The sequence below is a fragment of the Podarcis tiliguerta genome, assembly GCF_965153285.1.
Source record: "Podarcis tiliguerta genome assembly, chromosome: 17".
NCBI lineage: Eukaryota > Metazoa > Chordata > Lepidosauria > Squamata > Lacertidae > Podarcis > Podarcis tiliguerta.
Window position 1 is genome coordinate 9,711,988 of NC_139550.1, and position 17,333 is coordinate 9,729,320.

The 17,333-nt window shown below is 45.1% G+C and overlaps 1 protein-coding gene across 1 annotated transcript; it reads right to left on the reverse strand.

Annotated features, from left to right (window-relative positions):
- Positions 1 to 1,034: 1,034 nt before the first annotated feature.
- TMEM175 (transmembrane protein 175) lies at positions 1,035 to 15,871 on the reverse strand. The gene is made up of 10 exons (XM_083420108.1): positions 15,036 to 15,871; positions 13,049 to 13,087; positions 12,202 to 12,299; positions 10,483 to 10,534; positions 8,942 to 8,977; positions 7,183 to 7,266; positions 6,199 to 6,363; positions 5,795 to 5,873; positions 3,724 to 3,853; positions 1,035 to 1,992 (listed from the first exon to the last, which is right to left on the reverse strand). The coding sequence occupies exons 1-10, from the start codon at positions 15,414 to 15,416 to the stop codon at positions 1,329 to 1,331; spliced, it is 1,728 nt and encodes a 575-aa protein (XP_083276234.1). The 5' UTR covers positions 15,417 to 15,871; the 3' UTR covers positions 1,035 to 1,328.
- Positions 15,872 to 17,333: the final 1,462 nt, after the last annotated feature.

Genomic DNA, 17,333 nt, shown 5'->3' on the forward strand with positions numbered 1-17,333 from the left:
CCTGAGAAATCGGAGGTCTTTAGATTTTTCTACCAGAGATGAACCACCTTGTCTATTGTCCATGAAAGCCATTTGTTTTGGAGATTCCCGGGCAGTTGTCCGACACTCTACATAATAATTTTCACTCATATTCCAGGCCAAATACATCCTGTATGTATTCCAGGAAGCAGATGTTGATTTACTGCAACAGGCGTACCATACAATATGTAACAACTTAACATTCAAATAATGCCCCCTGATAACATGAACATGACATTGTCAGGGAACTGCCATCAGTGCCGGAGGGAGAGAGCAAGATCCAGAGGGATTCCAGAGAGCGTCCCGGGATTGGGAGAGGCAGCCCATCTTCTGGGGAAGAGAAGCGTGGCACCAGTGGAGAAGGGGGGCAGATGGGGGAAGCGGCGAGGCGGTCCCATGACTCCTTGCCGGGGACCAGCGGGGAGAGTAGAGGTCCTCCGCTGCCTACACCCTCCTTGTGCAGAAGGCTTTTGCGCAGAGAGAGTAGGAGGAGACTAGGCGTCAAAGAGCTTCTTTGCTGGAAGAAGTTTAAGAAACGCCCACTGACGGATTCTGCCAGCGATTGAGACAGCCACGGGTGAGTGGCTGTCGGGACAGAAAAGGTTCACTCAGGCAGCCCAGCCAGGTGTTTGCTTACACACGAGCAACCCCTAGAACCACTACAGACATGAATACGAATCTTACTACTTTTACTAATTATGACAACTGAAACTTGACTTTGGGAACTAGGGAAAGCTACCTAATTCCAAGACCATGGATTGATCTACCTCGTATTATTAACAGTGACTGAAAACAGCTCTCCGGTTTCAGATGGCCTCTCCCAGCTCTACCTGGCAATCCTATGAACTGAATCTGGGACATTTTGCATGCAAAGCATGTGATTTAACACCAAGCCACAGTCCCGTCTCCTTATTCAACACCTCAAAAACAGAACCAATGCTATAATTCTCCCTTAATCTTTCTGTGCTCCTTCTGTCACCATGCTGGGGGAAACCAAGCCAGATGGACGGCGTATAGATAATAAATTATTATTTTTATTATTATGCAAAAAACTGACTACATTGGTGGTTAGATGCATCATCATAGCACTGACAAAAACGTCCAACCTGCAGCCAAAAATATGGCCAGTGGACTTTGCACGACTCCATTTCTGGGTTTGCAGCTGATATCTCTCTAATCAAAGCGTTTTATGTTCCATGAAGCAAAGCATCTAAACAGGTAAAATGCTGAATATACCCAGTTGTGGCTTGGACCAGGCACGTTCAAGTAGAAGCAATTCCACAGGAATTCCAAGGAAAGCAGCGGTAAAGCTATGACAAGGTCTCGGAAGGAGACAAACAGGCTTCCTCTTCTTCTGATACATTTTTCCGTGGCCTGAACAGAGACACCAGGAACTTCAGCGCCACCAAACCAACCCTGACGAAGATGCGCAAGACGAGGAAGGCAAAGGGGACGATGATCTGCATGAGGTGGAAGATTTCTGTACTCAGCTCGCTTACAGCGCAGGTCAGGAAGAAAGCTGCGAGGCTCGCGCAGGGGTAGAGAGCCAGCTTGGCAAACATGAAGGCGTGCTCTTTGCCGCCGTATCGTGCAAAAGGATGCAGCGTTTCCCTTTCGTGGAAGAGGGCCGCGGTCCAGATGCCAAACTGAAAGATGCTGGCGAAGAAAATGGTGACGCAGCTCACCTGGATGGCTTCGATTTCGTTGTGAGACTTCTCCGCAAACTCGCTGGTCAGCTGGTAGGCCAGAGGCAGGCCTCCGATGAAAGCCAGCGAGAGGGTGTTGAGGAGGCCCATCAGGCGCGTCGCTTTTGTCACGTGAAGGAAGAGCGAATGGTGGACAAACCAGAGAAGCCCGATAGTTACAAAAGACCCAAAGTAGGCAAGGAAATTTGGACCGTATTCACTCAATGCATTGATAAGATTCCCGCCGTATTTCTCTCGCACCTCTTTAGCGTCAGGAACGTTATCTTCACTGTTGGGGTGGGAAATAATCTTTCAGTTATACATGCACCGGCATCCATTTATATGGTGATATTCTATCATTTTCTGCATGTTACTTTAACACTTAGAAATATATAAATCCTTTTTAGTAAATGCTTTTCATAGTTAAACAATGGTACAGTGGTACCTCGGGTTAAGTACTTAATTTGTTCAGGAGGTCCGTACTTAACCTGAAACTGTTCTTAACCTGAAGCACCACTTTAGCTATTGGGGCCTCCTGCTGCCACTGCGTGATTTCTGTTCTCATCCTGAAGCAAAGTTCTTAACCTGAGGTAATATTTCTGGGTTAGTAGAGTCTGTAACCTGAAGCGTATGTAACCCGAGGTACCACTGTACATATAACAGCTCTGTTTTCTGTAAAGGAGGAGGATTAAAATGAACTGGTGGTTTTTGGTCAGTTAGTGGGATAACAGGAGATTGCAGATCTAGGTGACTTTTCTATTTTGGAGGCAACCGCTATGGACAAGCGCTATGTGATAGGCAGCGCTCATGCTACCATCTATGAACTACCAACATGAAGCAAAGGTGGAGATTTCATCATTTCACTTCATTATGCGTAGGTATTTTCCACTAGGATGTGCAAGGACTAATACAATTGCACAAGACACTGGTGGAAGGCCCATGCTTAAGAGAGATTAAAGGGAGGTCCACACTGTAAACCCCACCCCCCAAACTCTATGTGGGGATTCCCTTGTGCTTGATGCAGAAGCTGCAGTTAGTGCAGAATGCTGCAGAGCAATTGCTGATAGGAGTGAGGCTTTGTCAGCATATAGCACTTGTGCTCAGAGACCTGCTCTGGTTGCCAATTTGCTACTGGGCCAAGTTCCAGGCGTTACTATTAGTATATAAGGCCCTTAACAACTTGGGACCAGTTTACCTACAAGATTGCCTTACCCCATGTGTGGCCATTCGACTGCTTCGATTGGCAGAAGTGCACACTATTACAGGTGCCACATAATACCCGTTCCACATTGGTAAGAATTCGGCCGTTTAGTGTGGCACTTTGTAACTCCCTGCCTACTGAGATCAAGCAGACCCCTGCACTGTACAGCGCAACCTCGGGTTGCGGACGTGATCCATGACGGAGGCACGTCCACAACCCGCAGCGTTCATAACCTGCAGTGCCGCGTCTGCGCACGTGCGTGACATGATTTAGTGCTTCTGTGCATGCGCGAGCGGCAAAACCCGGAAGTAACCCTTTCCTGTACTTCTGGGTTTCCCGCGGTCCGCAACCTGAAAACACGTAACCTGAAGCGTTTGTGACTTGAGGTACCACTGTACTTTTTTCAGAGCCTGCTAAAAACACTCTTGTTTAGACAAGGCTACCCAGAATCCTGGTTTTCTTATTTAATCTTTTTGTAAGCTGCTTTGAGTTGTTTTTTTTTTTTTTAACAGTCAAGCAGTGTATGAATTTTATGAAATAAAACTCTATACAGTGGTACCTTGGTTCTCGAACTTAATCTGTTCTGGGAGTCCGAGTTCCTGCACTCAAGCTGCATCGGATGTTTGTCTTCTGAAAAATGTTTGCAAACTGGAACACTGACCTCCAGGTTTGCAGTGTTCGGGAGCTGAATTGTTTGGGAGCCAAGCCGTTCAAGAACCAAGGTACCACTGTACACACTTTTCCCTCCAAGCACTGTATTCTCATATGAAAAACAGTCAAGGGCAATACTGGATAGAACTAAGATTTCTGAAGACCTACCATATATCCAGAATCAATAGGGTTGCTACGATTGCATAAACTCCATCGCTGAATGCTTCCACTCGTTCCTTACTAAGGGGTTCTGTAAGGTAAGAAGTAAAAGACTCCAGAGGGACTTCGTCTTCTTGACCTGGAAGGCACAATAATAAGCATGCTGAATGAAAGCGCTAAGCTTTTCTTTTATATAGTTGACAAGCCTTTATTCATTTTGTCTCATCCTCTTTTGGATTCCAGATGCAAAGTGATCCCCAATGCCAGCTGCTCGAAAACTGAGCACTCAGTAACCTGTGTCGCCAACTGAGTGGAAACCAGAGTTACTAGGCCCCCCCTCGGTTGTCCCCTTCCAAGCGGTTTAGAGGCTTCATAGGTGTGGTAACCGTCGAGAACTATGTTGCACTGTGCAAAATATGAGCAAGCCAGGGCTGAACTGATATTATCCTTGCTGGTATCTTTCCCGGGAAAATCAGAGGCTCACTATGTCAGGTTCCTATTGGAAGACTGGACAAACGCTAGAACATTAGAGGTGGCAAAGTTTTTATCGGTGGTTGCAAGAACCAATGATCCCTATATTTTGAACAAAATGTTTGTTTAACCTGGAGGTAGGCTGTATGAATTGTGTATTGCTTTGTAACAATTTGTTGGGTCTCTGGACCGTAATAAAGATTAATGATGATGAAATCTCATCCTCTAGAAATAAATAAAAATACCTCCACCATGTTATTCCTGCCTACCTCCTCCCATAGATATGTTACTTATCCAAGGCTTGATAGGAGAACCTTGCCTGTACAGATTATTGTTGTGTGACTTTTGATCATGTGTTTATCCTTAGACTCCCAACTGGCTGGCTGCCTATCCTATTTCAAATATAATATTATATTAATTGATCTGCATTCCTCTCTTCTACCAGAAGTGCCCAGAGTGGCATACAACACAATCGTAAAACCATATCATATAAGCAATAAACATGCGAAGGCACTTTCTAAAAGCAACAGAAAGCAGAACATACCTAAAGCAAAACAAGACACAAAACATAGCAGCAGCAAGGGTAAAACATATTGTACATTAAAACAAGAAACAATAACACTAGGTATTACTTTTTAAATTAAAAAGTACTCAGTCACCCAAGGAGGAGATAAAGCAATCCCATGCAGAAGAATTAAGGCAGCGGTCCTTCTGCCTAGCTGTGTCTGAGGGAGAGGACAGATTGCAAAACCCTCTCCATTGAGTTGGCTGGGACCAGCTGCCATTTTGCTGCCTCCTAGGCCATTTCAGCTAGTCACTATGGTATCAATTACCGTATTTTTCCGTGTATAAGACACCCCCATGTATAAGACAACCCCTATTTTTTGAGCCCTAAATTAAGAAATAAGCAATTGCAACACTGCATGTATAAGACAACCTCCAATTTTAAACTTAAAACATTTGGAGGGAAATATAGTCTTATACACAGAAAAATACAGTATGTAACTAGGGCTAATGAAGGACTCCTGAACTTGCTTACTTTCGGTTCAGTTCCTTTCTCTTTTTGTACAGTGTCTATTAGATTTCCAATTTGGTGGCAAGAGCAGCCTGGTATTTTGTTTTTGTCAGGGAACTGCCATCGGAGCTGGAGGCGGAGAGGAGGCTCCAGAGGGATGGCGGAGAGGGTCCCAGTAGGGAGAGAGGTAGCCCATCTGCTGGGGAAGGAAATCAGCGTAACACCAGTGGAGAAGGGGGGCAGATGGGGGAATCGGAGAGGTGGCTCCAGGACTCCTCACCAGAGACCAGCGGAGAGGGCACGAGTACTCCGCTGCCCACACCCACTTTGCGCAGAAGACTTCCGCGCAGGCAGAGTAGGAGGAGACTGGGCGTCAAACAGCTTCTATGATGGAAGAGGTTCAAGAAACGCCCACTGACGGATTCTGCCAGCGACTGAGGCAGCCACGGAACTTGAGGCTGTCCAGACAAGAAGGGTTCAACCAGGCAACCTAGCCAGGAGTAACGGCAACTTACGCACGAGCAACCCCTAGAACCAATACAGTTTTTTTTAAAAAAAATATCTTTAAATAAATAAACATAAAAGGATACTCACCAAGGACCTTGCTTTTAAACCATTTAGTTAGGTGGCTGATGTGTGGGAAAAAAATAACGAGCCCAAGAAACACATAAGCCTGGAAGGAAATAAGAGCTTGTTTATTGCATGGGAACATGCTCAGACGAGTTCCAGGGTTTGCAGGAATACAAAAAACTCTTTAGGGGGAATAAACCCCCAAACCTAAAAACCAACCCCTCCCCACAACAGCCTGATGAAGACTGGACATGCTCAGCAGACACAAAATATAGGCTGATGGTTGGAAGCAGTCGGGAGAATGAGGAAAAGGAGTACCCCAAGTAGGGCATGGTTGGCTGGCATGCTGAAAAGCCCCCATTGTAGAACACAATCCTGCTCTTGCACACAGTTTGGTAATCGCTGTTTGAATGTAAAGGAGGCCTTACCAATGGGATGAAGAAAAAGGAGACGATGGCAGCAAAAAAGCTAAGCGTCGGCCCTCTTAGTATAATCTTCAGGATATGATTTTTGTAAAATGCCTGGTTTTCGGACTCTTGTATTTGATGGCGGAGTAAATATGGATGGTGGAAGCCATATGCTACGATGATTGCCTGCAGAGTGAAGAAAACACTGCATGAGTACAGGAGACTAAGGCCAACCCCAGACATAATGCCAAACCATGGTTTGGTGTTACAAGAACAAGCCTCAAGCTTCCACTTATTTCTCCAGCTCCCTCTTAGCCTTGCACACCAAAGAGTTAGCCAATTTCCAATCCCAATTTGCATCAAACCTTTGTTTACTAGTTCACGAGTGATTGTGAACAATTGTTGTCCGCTGTGGTTTGTGCTTGCCTGCAAATCTGAATAGCACAAAGCAATGCAATAATAAACTGGCCCTGTAAGTGCTTGCAACTTTTGCCACCTCTACTAGCTGCTGCAAGAAGGGAATCTACTCTTTCCTTTAGGGACTAAACAATTATGTTCTCATATAAGGTAAAGCTAAAGGGACCCCTGACCATTAGGTCCAGTCGTGGCTGACTCTGGGGTTGCGGCGCTCATCTCGCTTTACTGGCAGAGGGAGCATGACTAAGCCGCTTCTGGCGAACCAGAGCAGCGCACGAAAACGCCTTTTACCTTCCCGCCAGAGCGGTACCTATTTATCTACTTGCACTTTGACGTGCTTTCAAACTGCTAGGTTGGCAGGAGCTGGGACCGAGCAACAGGAGCTCACCCCGTCGCAGGGATTCGAACCGCCAACCTTCTGATCGGCAAGTCCTAGGCTCTGTGTTTTAATCCACAGCGCCACCCGCGTCCCATGTTCTCATATAAGGAGGATAAAACGTGCATCATCACCTTTTTCTGATTATAACCTATGGAATCTTTCCTGCTAATAATCTCTAATTTTAAATACTGAAATGAAAGCAACAAGACCTGGATAGTGCCGATTACAACACTGCAGCTACTAAACATGAAAATGCCAAATGGTACATCTGGAAATGAGGCCATCAAGGAGAACTGCAAGACAAAACAGGAGATCAGTGATATGCTGCAAAATACACTCACGGAAAGTAAAACCCTATAAATATGTATATATATTTGCTTGGATCAGCTTTTTTTAAAAATATAAAGTTATATACAGTGGTGCCCCGCAAGACGAATGCCTCGCAAGACGGAAAACCCGCTAGATGAAAGGGTTTTCCGTTTTGGAGGTGCTTTGCAGGACGAATTTCTCTATGGGCTTGCTTCGCAAGACGAACTGTCTTGCGATTCCTGGGGTTTTTTTTCCGCTCCCCACCCCCTTTTTCTAAGGCACTAAGCTGCTAATAGCCTTTTAGCAGCTAATCCGCTAATCCCTTAAGCCTTTAATAGCCACTAATAGCCGCTAAACCGCTAATAGCGCTAATCCGCTAATGGGCTTGCTTCGCAAGATGAAAAAACCGCTAGACGAAGAGACTCGCGGAACGGATTCTTTTCGTCTTGCGAGGCACCACTGTGTATATATATGCTTGGATCAGCTTTTAAAAAAATATAAAGTTATATATTTGCAAGCTCTGCTTTTCATACCCTTGACACTCAGTTGAATCAATAAACAAACTTGTAAGATCTGCAAGTTATTCTGAGAGAGGCCAAGAGCATATCCAGGCATATTGTATTAACTTGAAGAGGAAAGCAGTAAGAAGTGCTGAATTTCTGAATTTCACTCTTTCAGTGAACAGGTGCTTGAGTACAGAATTCTAGGATGGACTGAGAAGCTTGCAACTTGGGTTTATGAACCAGCATATTATGCCGAAAAGCTACTGGAAGGCATCGGTGCAAGCGCGGTGAAATTTCTATGCTAACTGGCAGAGCCCAGTTTCAAGTCTGGGTGAGAAAATTCTGGGACTGTCTGAACAATTCAGACCATTTAGTTAAAATAATTTACCTTCAAAGAAGATTAGGTTTAGAGCTGCAAGCCTCACCGCAGTCGCAGAGAACAAAATTCACTGTGACAAATACATAATAAGCTCACTCTGCATTTCCCCTTTGTGGTCTCCTTAATCCTGATTCTTAATAAATTCGCTTAAAATCAGCTTCTGGGTTTTTGACATGCATTTGTGACTGAACGGATTAGCAGCCGGAATCACTTTGGTTTCATGCTAACCCTAGTCTGGAGGCAAGGAGATCACAAGGAAAGGAAAGAGGTTCTGGTCTTGTGGTGGGAGGGTAGCTTTTACTGCTCACTTATACTCAAAGCCTGGGGATTTGCTCCTATGCAACACCAGAGGCAAAGAGGAGCTGGGGAGATTTTAGAGAGCCATGGTCTGCTAAGGCACACTGACCACTTTGTTCAAATGGCTTTCTATGCCTGTACAAAGTGTTCCATAATGAGACGTGCTTCAGAATAGATAAGAGTACATACACTTTGTTTGCCTTTCACTTTAGGTGTTATTTACTTGTAATAAGTGAAGTTTTGTGATAACTGGTTAAGCGATTAACCTTCAGCTGACCAACTGATATACCATACATAAATTAAAGTGAAAACACAAGAGTTTATTAATGTTACGCTTAATCTTTTTAAGCAAATAAGAGTTGTACTCATTTCAGGAAGATGTCAACTCTATTCCAACAGGTAGAGTCTTTAAGTTTTAAAAGTAGTTTAATCAAACAGAGGGGAAATGTTAGGCAGGAAAGAAGCAGAATGCTTACTTACTGTGTATGGCAAAAAAGTAATGAGCATCATACATGCCTAGGAGAGAAAGAATTCAACATGTGAGAAGACATGGCTCCTCGGAATGTAAATGCAAGTCAGTGCCCCTTCTCACATTATCTTCATGGTATGGATGATGCTGCAGTTTGGCTCCTTTCTGCTTAGCAATGAAATGTCAGCAGCCCAGGACTATACTCGGGGGCCTAAGCTGTAGCCTCTTCCCACTCTAATGTTGCCCCAGTTTTCGGGAGGAATGACACTAGCAAGGAAAGGGAGCCAGAGAACATCCAGGGACTTCATACTCAGCAGCAGCTCACACTGAATGGTTGTACAAAGAAGAACTCGTTGGAAGACATCAGTGGCTTCCCACAATCATCTGTTTGTAGCCTCAGCTCATTTTCCCAAGTTATGTTCAAATCTGTTTCTTGTGTTAGATCACAACAATTTTAGGGAACAATCAAGCAGGTTGTTCTCTCAGCACAAGGCATGCCAAAATGAATGGCAGCTTTATAGGGTTGCCGTATTTCAAGAAGTAAAAATCCAGACACAAAAAGTTGTTGTCAAACACCCGGACATTTTGCTAATTTCCCAAAATTCTTCCCAGACGCTAATTCCGTCATTGGAATCCCGGACCTGCCCAGGAAAATCCAGACGTATGGCAACCCTAGAAAGGCAGAAAGACTCCTGGATAGCTCCCATACATTTGAAGAAGACTTGGACAGAAGGTAAAAAGGTAAAGGACCCCGGATGGTTAAGTCCAATCAAAGGAGACTATGGGGTTGCGATGCTCATCTCGCTTTCAGGCCAAGGGAGCCGGTGTTTGTCCACAGACAGCTTTCTGGGTCATGTGGTCAGTATGACTTAACCGCTTCTGGTGCAATGGAACAGAGTGACGGAAACCAGAGCACACGGAGACACCGTTTACCTTCCTGCCGCAGCTCTACCTATTTATCTACTTGCACTGGCATGCTTTCAAACTGCTAGTTTGGCAGGAGCTGGGACAGAGCAATGGGAGCTCACCCTGTCGCACGGATTCAAACAGCCGACCTTTTGATCAGCAAACCCAAGAGGCTCAGTGGTTTAGACCACAGCGCCATCCACTCTGCTAAAGGCAGGACTCCTGGACAGCTCCCATACATTTGAAGAAGACTTGACAGAATGTCCCTCAAGATTACACAATTCTGTATGTTATGCACTGGGACAAGTTAAAACCTCCAACTGCTTTGGGTAATTATTAAACTATTCATATTTTGCATTTCACCGTCAACAAATGAAGCAAAAAGGATTACACTTATATCCCAGGTGCAGTTATGATGTGCTGGGTGACTGAGACACTAATATTAAACAGTGTGCAGTAAAATGCATAAAATGCATAATAGCCCATTGCTGTTCTATATAATTTTGTTTTTGAAACATTAGGATACTGAAATTTGTAAGCAGGAGATTCAAAATTGTTTCGTCTTGGTATTGATAATATTTAAGGCTGGGAATATCTTGATCTTTACACCAGCGTGTGTTTTTTAAAGGACCTTTATTTCACTCACCAAATTTAGAAGGGCAAGCACATCATCTATGAGTTCGATCACCTGAAAAAGTCTGAGAGGGAGGGAGAGAGAACAAAAGCCATTAATAATTTGGCCCTGGTAAAATACTCAGAAAGCTTTGACTGACAAGACACGTTCACTGAACAAGTCTTAATTTTGATGATAGTATCACTTGGGAAGAGTTATGCAGTGCACCTCCATTCTACGATGAGTCTACTCATATTCAGCAGTAAGGGAGAAATGAATGTGAAACTCAGAAACTTCCCTTTCTGAAACAGACAAAGATCAGGCAACCAGGCCTGACGAACCAGGCAAATCTGCTCACCAGCTTGCTAGACTCTTTGGTAAGTCAGCCAACAGGACGATTCCCTTCCCCATCCCTGAAGCTCTTACACCTACTGTGGCTTAAAGAAACTAAGAGATGGAAGATTTTCCTGCCATTTCTTATCTTATCAAATAAGCTCCCACCTCACCCTTGACACATACAAAGGGCTCAGCTTATTATCTCACTCAGGCTGGTCATAACTCTAGTGTGTTGAGGACTGGATAAGACAGGAAAAGAAAGGAGTTTCTCCCCACTGTTTCTTATCTTCTTTATACACTAGCAGAAAGGAGAAAGAACTATGCCTTCCCTGCGAGCCCTCTGTGAAAGTCACAGGACTTTTTTGGGGGGGGAGAAGGTAGGTAGGGGAAAAGGGTAATAAGCCAAACTACTTATTTGTAGATCCCTCACAAACCACCAATTAAATGGGATTTTGAGAACAGCCGTCAAACCCAAGCTTGTAAAGAGTAAGCGCTCCTGAGCCACTAACAATTGTACCCAGGAAATAACAACAATTTTATTATTTGTATACCTTGCCCATCTGACTAGGTTGCCTCAGCTATTCTGAGTGGCTTCCAACACATATAAAATCATAATAAAACATTAAGCATTAAAATACTTCCGCAAGATGCAGCAGCAGCTTATAAAAGTTGTTTCTTCTCCTAAGGCCACAAATGGCAAACAGATGTATGTGCAGACTGGTCAAAAGAAAGCGTCATATGGTGGTAACCTAATGAAATTGTCTGGCAGTAGATTCAGGACAAAAAAAGAAAAAAAGGACTTCTTTTAACCAAATGCAATTCATTTTTTTCCGATGTGGAAAATAGGGGGCTGGACTTGATTGACTGTTGGTTTGATTAATAGGTAAAGGAACCCCTGACCATTAGTTTCAGTCGTGATCAACTCTGGGGTTGTGGAGCTCATCTCGCTTTATTGGCCGAGGGAGCCGGCGTACAGCTTCCGGGTCATGTGGCCAGCAGGACTAAGCCGCTTCTGGTGAACTAGAGCAGCGCACGGAAATGTCGTTTACCTTCCCGCCGGAGTGGTATCTATTTATCTACTTGCACTGGCATGCTTTCAAACTGCTAGGTTGGAAGGAGCAGGGACCGAGCAACGGGAGCTCACCCCGTCGCGGGGATTCGAACCACCGACCTTCTGATCGGCAAGTCCTAGGCTCTGTGGTTTTAGAGGTCTTCTTATGTTCTCTTGAGGATTTGTTTTTCCAAGGCTAGTTTAATGTGTTCTTAGTGGCAGTTAATTCAACTGGCATGGCAGGGCTCAGCACAACCTGCAGGCTCTGTTACAGGATGCCTTCCCTCCTTGGACAAGCTACATGCTGCAATTCGCAAGAAGGGCTGATATTGTGTACCTTTTCCAACACATTCCTAAATGCATACCTGACATGAGCTGCCCAAGCAACTGTTACTATTAAAAAAGTCATCAGGTAAACGGCAATTTTGGTGGCTAGGAGCTGCTGAACACTTTCACCCAGTTTCTGAAATAAAACACAGCATTTGCCAAGTAAGTGCCTATTATTCATTACAGAAGTTAGTGAAACATGACATGGTGTACTTGTTTTTCACACAAGCAAAAGCACAAAGAGAAAGCGAGTTGCAAAACAAACCTCAAGGTGCAGACTGTGAATTTAAAACCAGAACAAAAAACAAATCTAATCCATTCTTCCCTCTGCTCTTTTATGAAGACACAAAACCTGAGAATGAAACTCTCTGAATAAAGACAAATAGCTGGCGGACACACTGAATTCTTTAAGGTGCCTGGTAGTTAATTAGGAAGCAGTATAGATGTCTTCTGCTCTTTGTAACCTGGAAGTGCTGCCCTGTGAACTAGTCAGGAAAGCAGTGCTGTTAGGTCAAAAGCAAAATATGGAGACTGTGCTGTTCCTAGCCTGGTGGATGCATGCAAAATAACAGGAAACACAAGAGGCCAGTCAAAAGAGACCCACTTGCCACCTGGGTGAAGGAAAGTGGGGTAGGGGAAGCTGAATTCGAGGGGGCTGGATGTGGTCTGTGGGGCACCTATTGACAGGAACTTTAAAATGAACCTGAAATGGATGTTGTAATTTTTTTTAGTACTCAGAGCTAAATGTCCTCTATACTGGAACAACTATGCTGGAGATTCAAAGTGCAATCTAAATTAGTAAACCGAAATACAATCAAAAGTACATTTAATATGAAATATACCGCCTAGAATTATTATTATTAGTAGTATTATTATACACAATACCTGATCTGGGTGTATCTTTGTATGGGCCACGGGCAAAATCTGCAAAAGAAGCAGCATTTGTAACAAGCAGTGAAGAAAAAACAAAACACCGAAGAGCATAAAAGGGACATTTGGGGAAGGAGGAAGTGATCTCTAAGGAGTTTCTGGATGCATAAACAAAATGGGTATTTCCCAACATGCATTCCTCACCCTGACCTTGCTCACAATCACAGTGATTAAAGCATGGTAGAAGGGGGGTTCCCCCCCCATCTTTTCAACCTATCCTTTATTTTACTATTAGAATCATACCACTTTACTGAGTGGTGCTTACGCCCAAGTAAATAAAGATGTTATTATGTAAAGGTATGCAGCCACAGTGAAGAGAGGGTTGTGGGTGCAAATCTCCTTTCAGCCACAGCGCTCATTGGTTGACCTCACTCACCTACCTCAGGAATGTTGTGAGCAGTGCTTTTTTTCTTAAAAAATGTTTGGGGGTATTCTCATTTTGACTCAAGAAAACCACCATTTTATAGTTCAAATCAGGAAAAATAAATACAGTAAATGGACAAAAGTACAAAGATTCGCAAAATGTTTAGGGGTATGCATACCCCGGTCTGCACCCCCCCCCCCCCGAAAAAAGCACTGGTTGTGAGACTAAAATGGGAAAACCCGCATTTTTTAATCTCTTGGAGGCAGAGCAGGTTCTCTGCCCCCCTGGAGCAGAAGGGAGAAACTGAAACTGAGGTCCTAATCTGATTTGAGGATTGTGAACACAGCATGAATGAAAGGTGACAAGTTCCTCCCCCCCCCCCCTCCCACAAATAAGCAGTTTTCCCAAGTGGTTAGAACTGACCAAGGCCTAGGGAACCCACAGTTCAGTCATTCTCTCTGGGGGCTCATCCACACTTCGGTTTTGTCCTGCCACTTTCTCCTTACAGCTGAATCAGAGCAAATGTTCTGTGTGTTGACATTTGCTCCGATTCAGATGTGTGTGCATTGTTGGGGTGTTGTTTTTATCTTGATGACATATTTTGTGCTTTCATATTCTGATTCTGTCTTGTGAACCGCCTTGAGACCTCCGGGTATAGGGCGGTATATAAATATAAATTCAATAGATACAATAAAATAAGCAAACAGTGGAGTTGTCCTGAGGAAAGCAGCAGGGCAAACGGCAAAAGGGCTCTCAAGACCCCTGGTTTCTAGGCACAGGTACGAGCAAAGTGTGGTCCAAGAGCCTTCGCAGGGTTGTTGTGTAGTCGAAACAGGAGAAGGGAAAAATCTCAAGAGGCTTGGGCAACCCAACAACATTGTTACTGCCATTTTCCTTAGACAGGGTAGAAACATAAGGAATAAAGCAAGATTATTACAGCCTATGTATTGCAGAGGTGGCTGCGTGATGAGATACTGAAAGAGCTCGTGACCCAGGTTCTAATCCAGCCGTGCTGCTTCACCTTCAAAAGGAAGAGGCATTTGGGGGTTTCCATACCTTTATTTTAGATCTGGTTACGTAGGAATTGTTCGGTCTTATTGTGTATTTTTGGGTGTTTCATTTATTGTTTATGATTGCTTTTGTTGCGCTGCAATTGTGCATTTTTCCCATATTGCATGGTCTGAACTGATACCATAGCTCATTCCGTAGAGCATGAGACTCTTAGTCCCAGGGTCGTGGGTTCGAGCCCCACTGGGTGAAGAATTTGTGCATCGCGGGGGTTGGGCTAGATGACCCTTGGGGTCCCTTTTATCTCTTTTATAAATCTAACTTTGGAAAAGTGGCATACCATAAAAATTATGTGTGTTGGTATGTTAAAAAATAAATAAAAAGGAAGAGGCGCTGCTGCAGAAACCTTGCCCCTTCCATGCGAAAGGGCAGCCCCGGGGTTGCGCCTCGTTCCTGCTCCCAGCCTGTCTCGCGCAGCAGGCGGGACTCCGACAGGTGCAGCTCCACCCGCCCTCCCACAGCAAGGGGCGCGCCTGACTGGGCTGCCCGGCCGCCCTCCGAGAGACTCACCATGACGGTGGCGATGATGGAGAGCAGGGCGTCGCTATAGGCCAGCAGGCGCTGCGAGGCCTGGGTGCCGCCGCCCAGCTCCCCGCCGCGAGGCCTGCCCGGGCCGGGGGGCGTCGACGGAGAGACCACGGCGACATAGTCCCCGGCTTCGGCCATCCCGCTCCTCGCATGCCGGGCGGGCCTCAAAGCAGAGCCCGCCTTCCCTCCCTCCTCGTCGCGGAGGCCGGCCGCCAACACCGCCCGCCTCCTCCGCCCAGGCCCGCCCCGCTCTCGGCGGCCTCGGCTTCGCGAGGAGGCGCTGCCCGGTTCCCTCCGGAGCGGGAAATTGGAAAGGGAAAGACGCAAAGCAAAAAAAACCCGCTCCTTGGATTCACTTGCCATTGGGTTTCATTATGAACGAGGATCCATGGGGATGCAGCTCACTAGACCCGAGTCTTCTCGTGTCGTTTCTTTTAAAACCATTAATTTGAGCGCGGGGGGGGGGGGATATAATTTTTTTTGAATTTTCTGTTTTACAATTCTGTGACATATAACCAGTCCCAGAACATTGGTACCAAACGCGTGTCACATTTAGTGCCACATGCACTTCATTGTAATTCAGTAATTTTGGAACTTTCTCAAAGAGGGGAATTACACGCACTAAAATAAATATTGGAAGAGGAAGTGTAAGTCATTGGTACTCCCATTCCTCAATATATATAATATATATGTCACCTGCTAACACTTGTTTGTTTTTCACACCGTGAACCTACCATTTCCTGAACACACACACACACACTTGAGGTGTGTCTCCACCCCATGCATGCTTCTGAGGCAAGCAAAACAAAAAATGCTTTCGTTTTCTCTTGATTTGCAGGGTATTGACACCTGAGGCATCCAACGTTTTCTGAATTAAAATTAGAGGCACACTTCACCAATGGGATTTACTTTTAGAGAGGCCCAATGTTCAAGAATATGAACAGGACCATACCAGCTGAGTCAGATTCCAGAGCTAGCAGCCACCCATTCTAGAACCAGGTCTAATTCTAGAACTAGGTCTAAAAACAAGCAGCCAACACTTAACCAGCAATCTAGTCTTACAAAAGATGGTGCCATAAATTCACTTGCATGACACCACAACATCCCCATTGCAATGGTTTTTATTTTATGGTTGAAAAGATGCTGAAGGTAGCTCAAGCTTTGTTGCCTCAAAGACAAACTCCATCTCTCTGTTGAGGCTGGGTTGGGGATGAACACTTGCCTCCGTATTCCAAGTCGTTCATTTCCTTGGCCTTTGGTGTTCTGTGGCTTTCAATACACCTCAAGGAAATGGGAGCAATAAAGGAACGCCATAAACAAGCCGCTAAGAATCAGATGCTGGTGGGCTTCCTTCCCTCCCCTGAGATGACCTTTTGGTGGCCAGAGCACAGATGCCTCCCAGGAAGGACATCTTTTCCACCCTCCCCCTTGCAAGCCCAGCATGCTCCAACCACCATCAACACACCATTGCATACGGAAATTTGCTTCTGCTGGGCAGTGGGGATGAATGGGCACCTGTACAAAGAAGGAAATCATGTGCTCATTCATGCATCAGTTGATGCTTTGATTTCCCTACCTGAGGACAAAAGGCTACATAGCTTGTAGGTTATGAAATAGACCCTGAAACTGACCCCAGAAACCCTTTACAAACTGCAGTGTCCAGAATCAATTGAGGGAAATAATGTGTTCTGAATGTCCTAGAATCAAACACATTATTTCCATCAATTGATTCTGGACACTGCAGTTTGTAAAGGGTTTCTGGGGTCAGTTTCAGGGTCTATTTCATAACCTACAAGCTATGTATATCCTGTAAGGGTATAGGGTGGGAGTCACCTCATGAGTCCTTTCAGCAAAAACCCTGCATATAGAGATTTGCTTGTGATTTTCTTCCTCCCTGCCCCCTGCCTGCGTGTTCCCCCAAAATGGCTCTGGGAGGATCAGGAGAACCCCCGGAAAAGCATGCTGGATGGAGTCTCAGGAGGGACTGCTCTATCTGGCAAGTTGAACCACTTGCGCTGACAGAACATTCAATAATAACACAATAGTGAATTGCTCCCATAGGGTGTAGACAATCTCAAGCAACACTTTTCACACAAAAGATGTGCAATAGCTCTACAGTCTAGACCGTGTCGATTACAGGCAACTGCCCGTTTGCATGGGGGTTGCGTTCCGGGTTTTCGCGTGTGTTGGCGGACCGTGCGTAAGCCCACCCTGTTCCGCCCCACCCTGCCCCCGTCTCGTTCCACCCCCTTTTCGGGCCACTTCCAGGTCCACAGAGAT

Bases quoted from the DNA above. Each gene is read 5' to 3' on its own strand.
- TMEM175 (XM_083420108.1), bottom strand. From the start codon at position 15,416: ATGGCAAGTGAATCCAAGGAGCGGGTTTTTTTTGCTTTGCGTCTTTCC. The intron at 8,978-10,482 runs GTGAGTGAAATA...TTTCTCTCCTAG, and splicing joins TGCTTGCCCTTCTAAATTTG to GCATGTATGATGCTCATTAC. The intron at 7,267-8,941 runs GTAAGTAAGCAT...TTTGTCTTGCAG, and splicing joins TTACTTTTTTGCCATACACA to TTCTCCTTGATGGCCTCATT.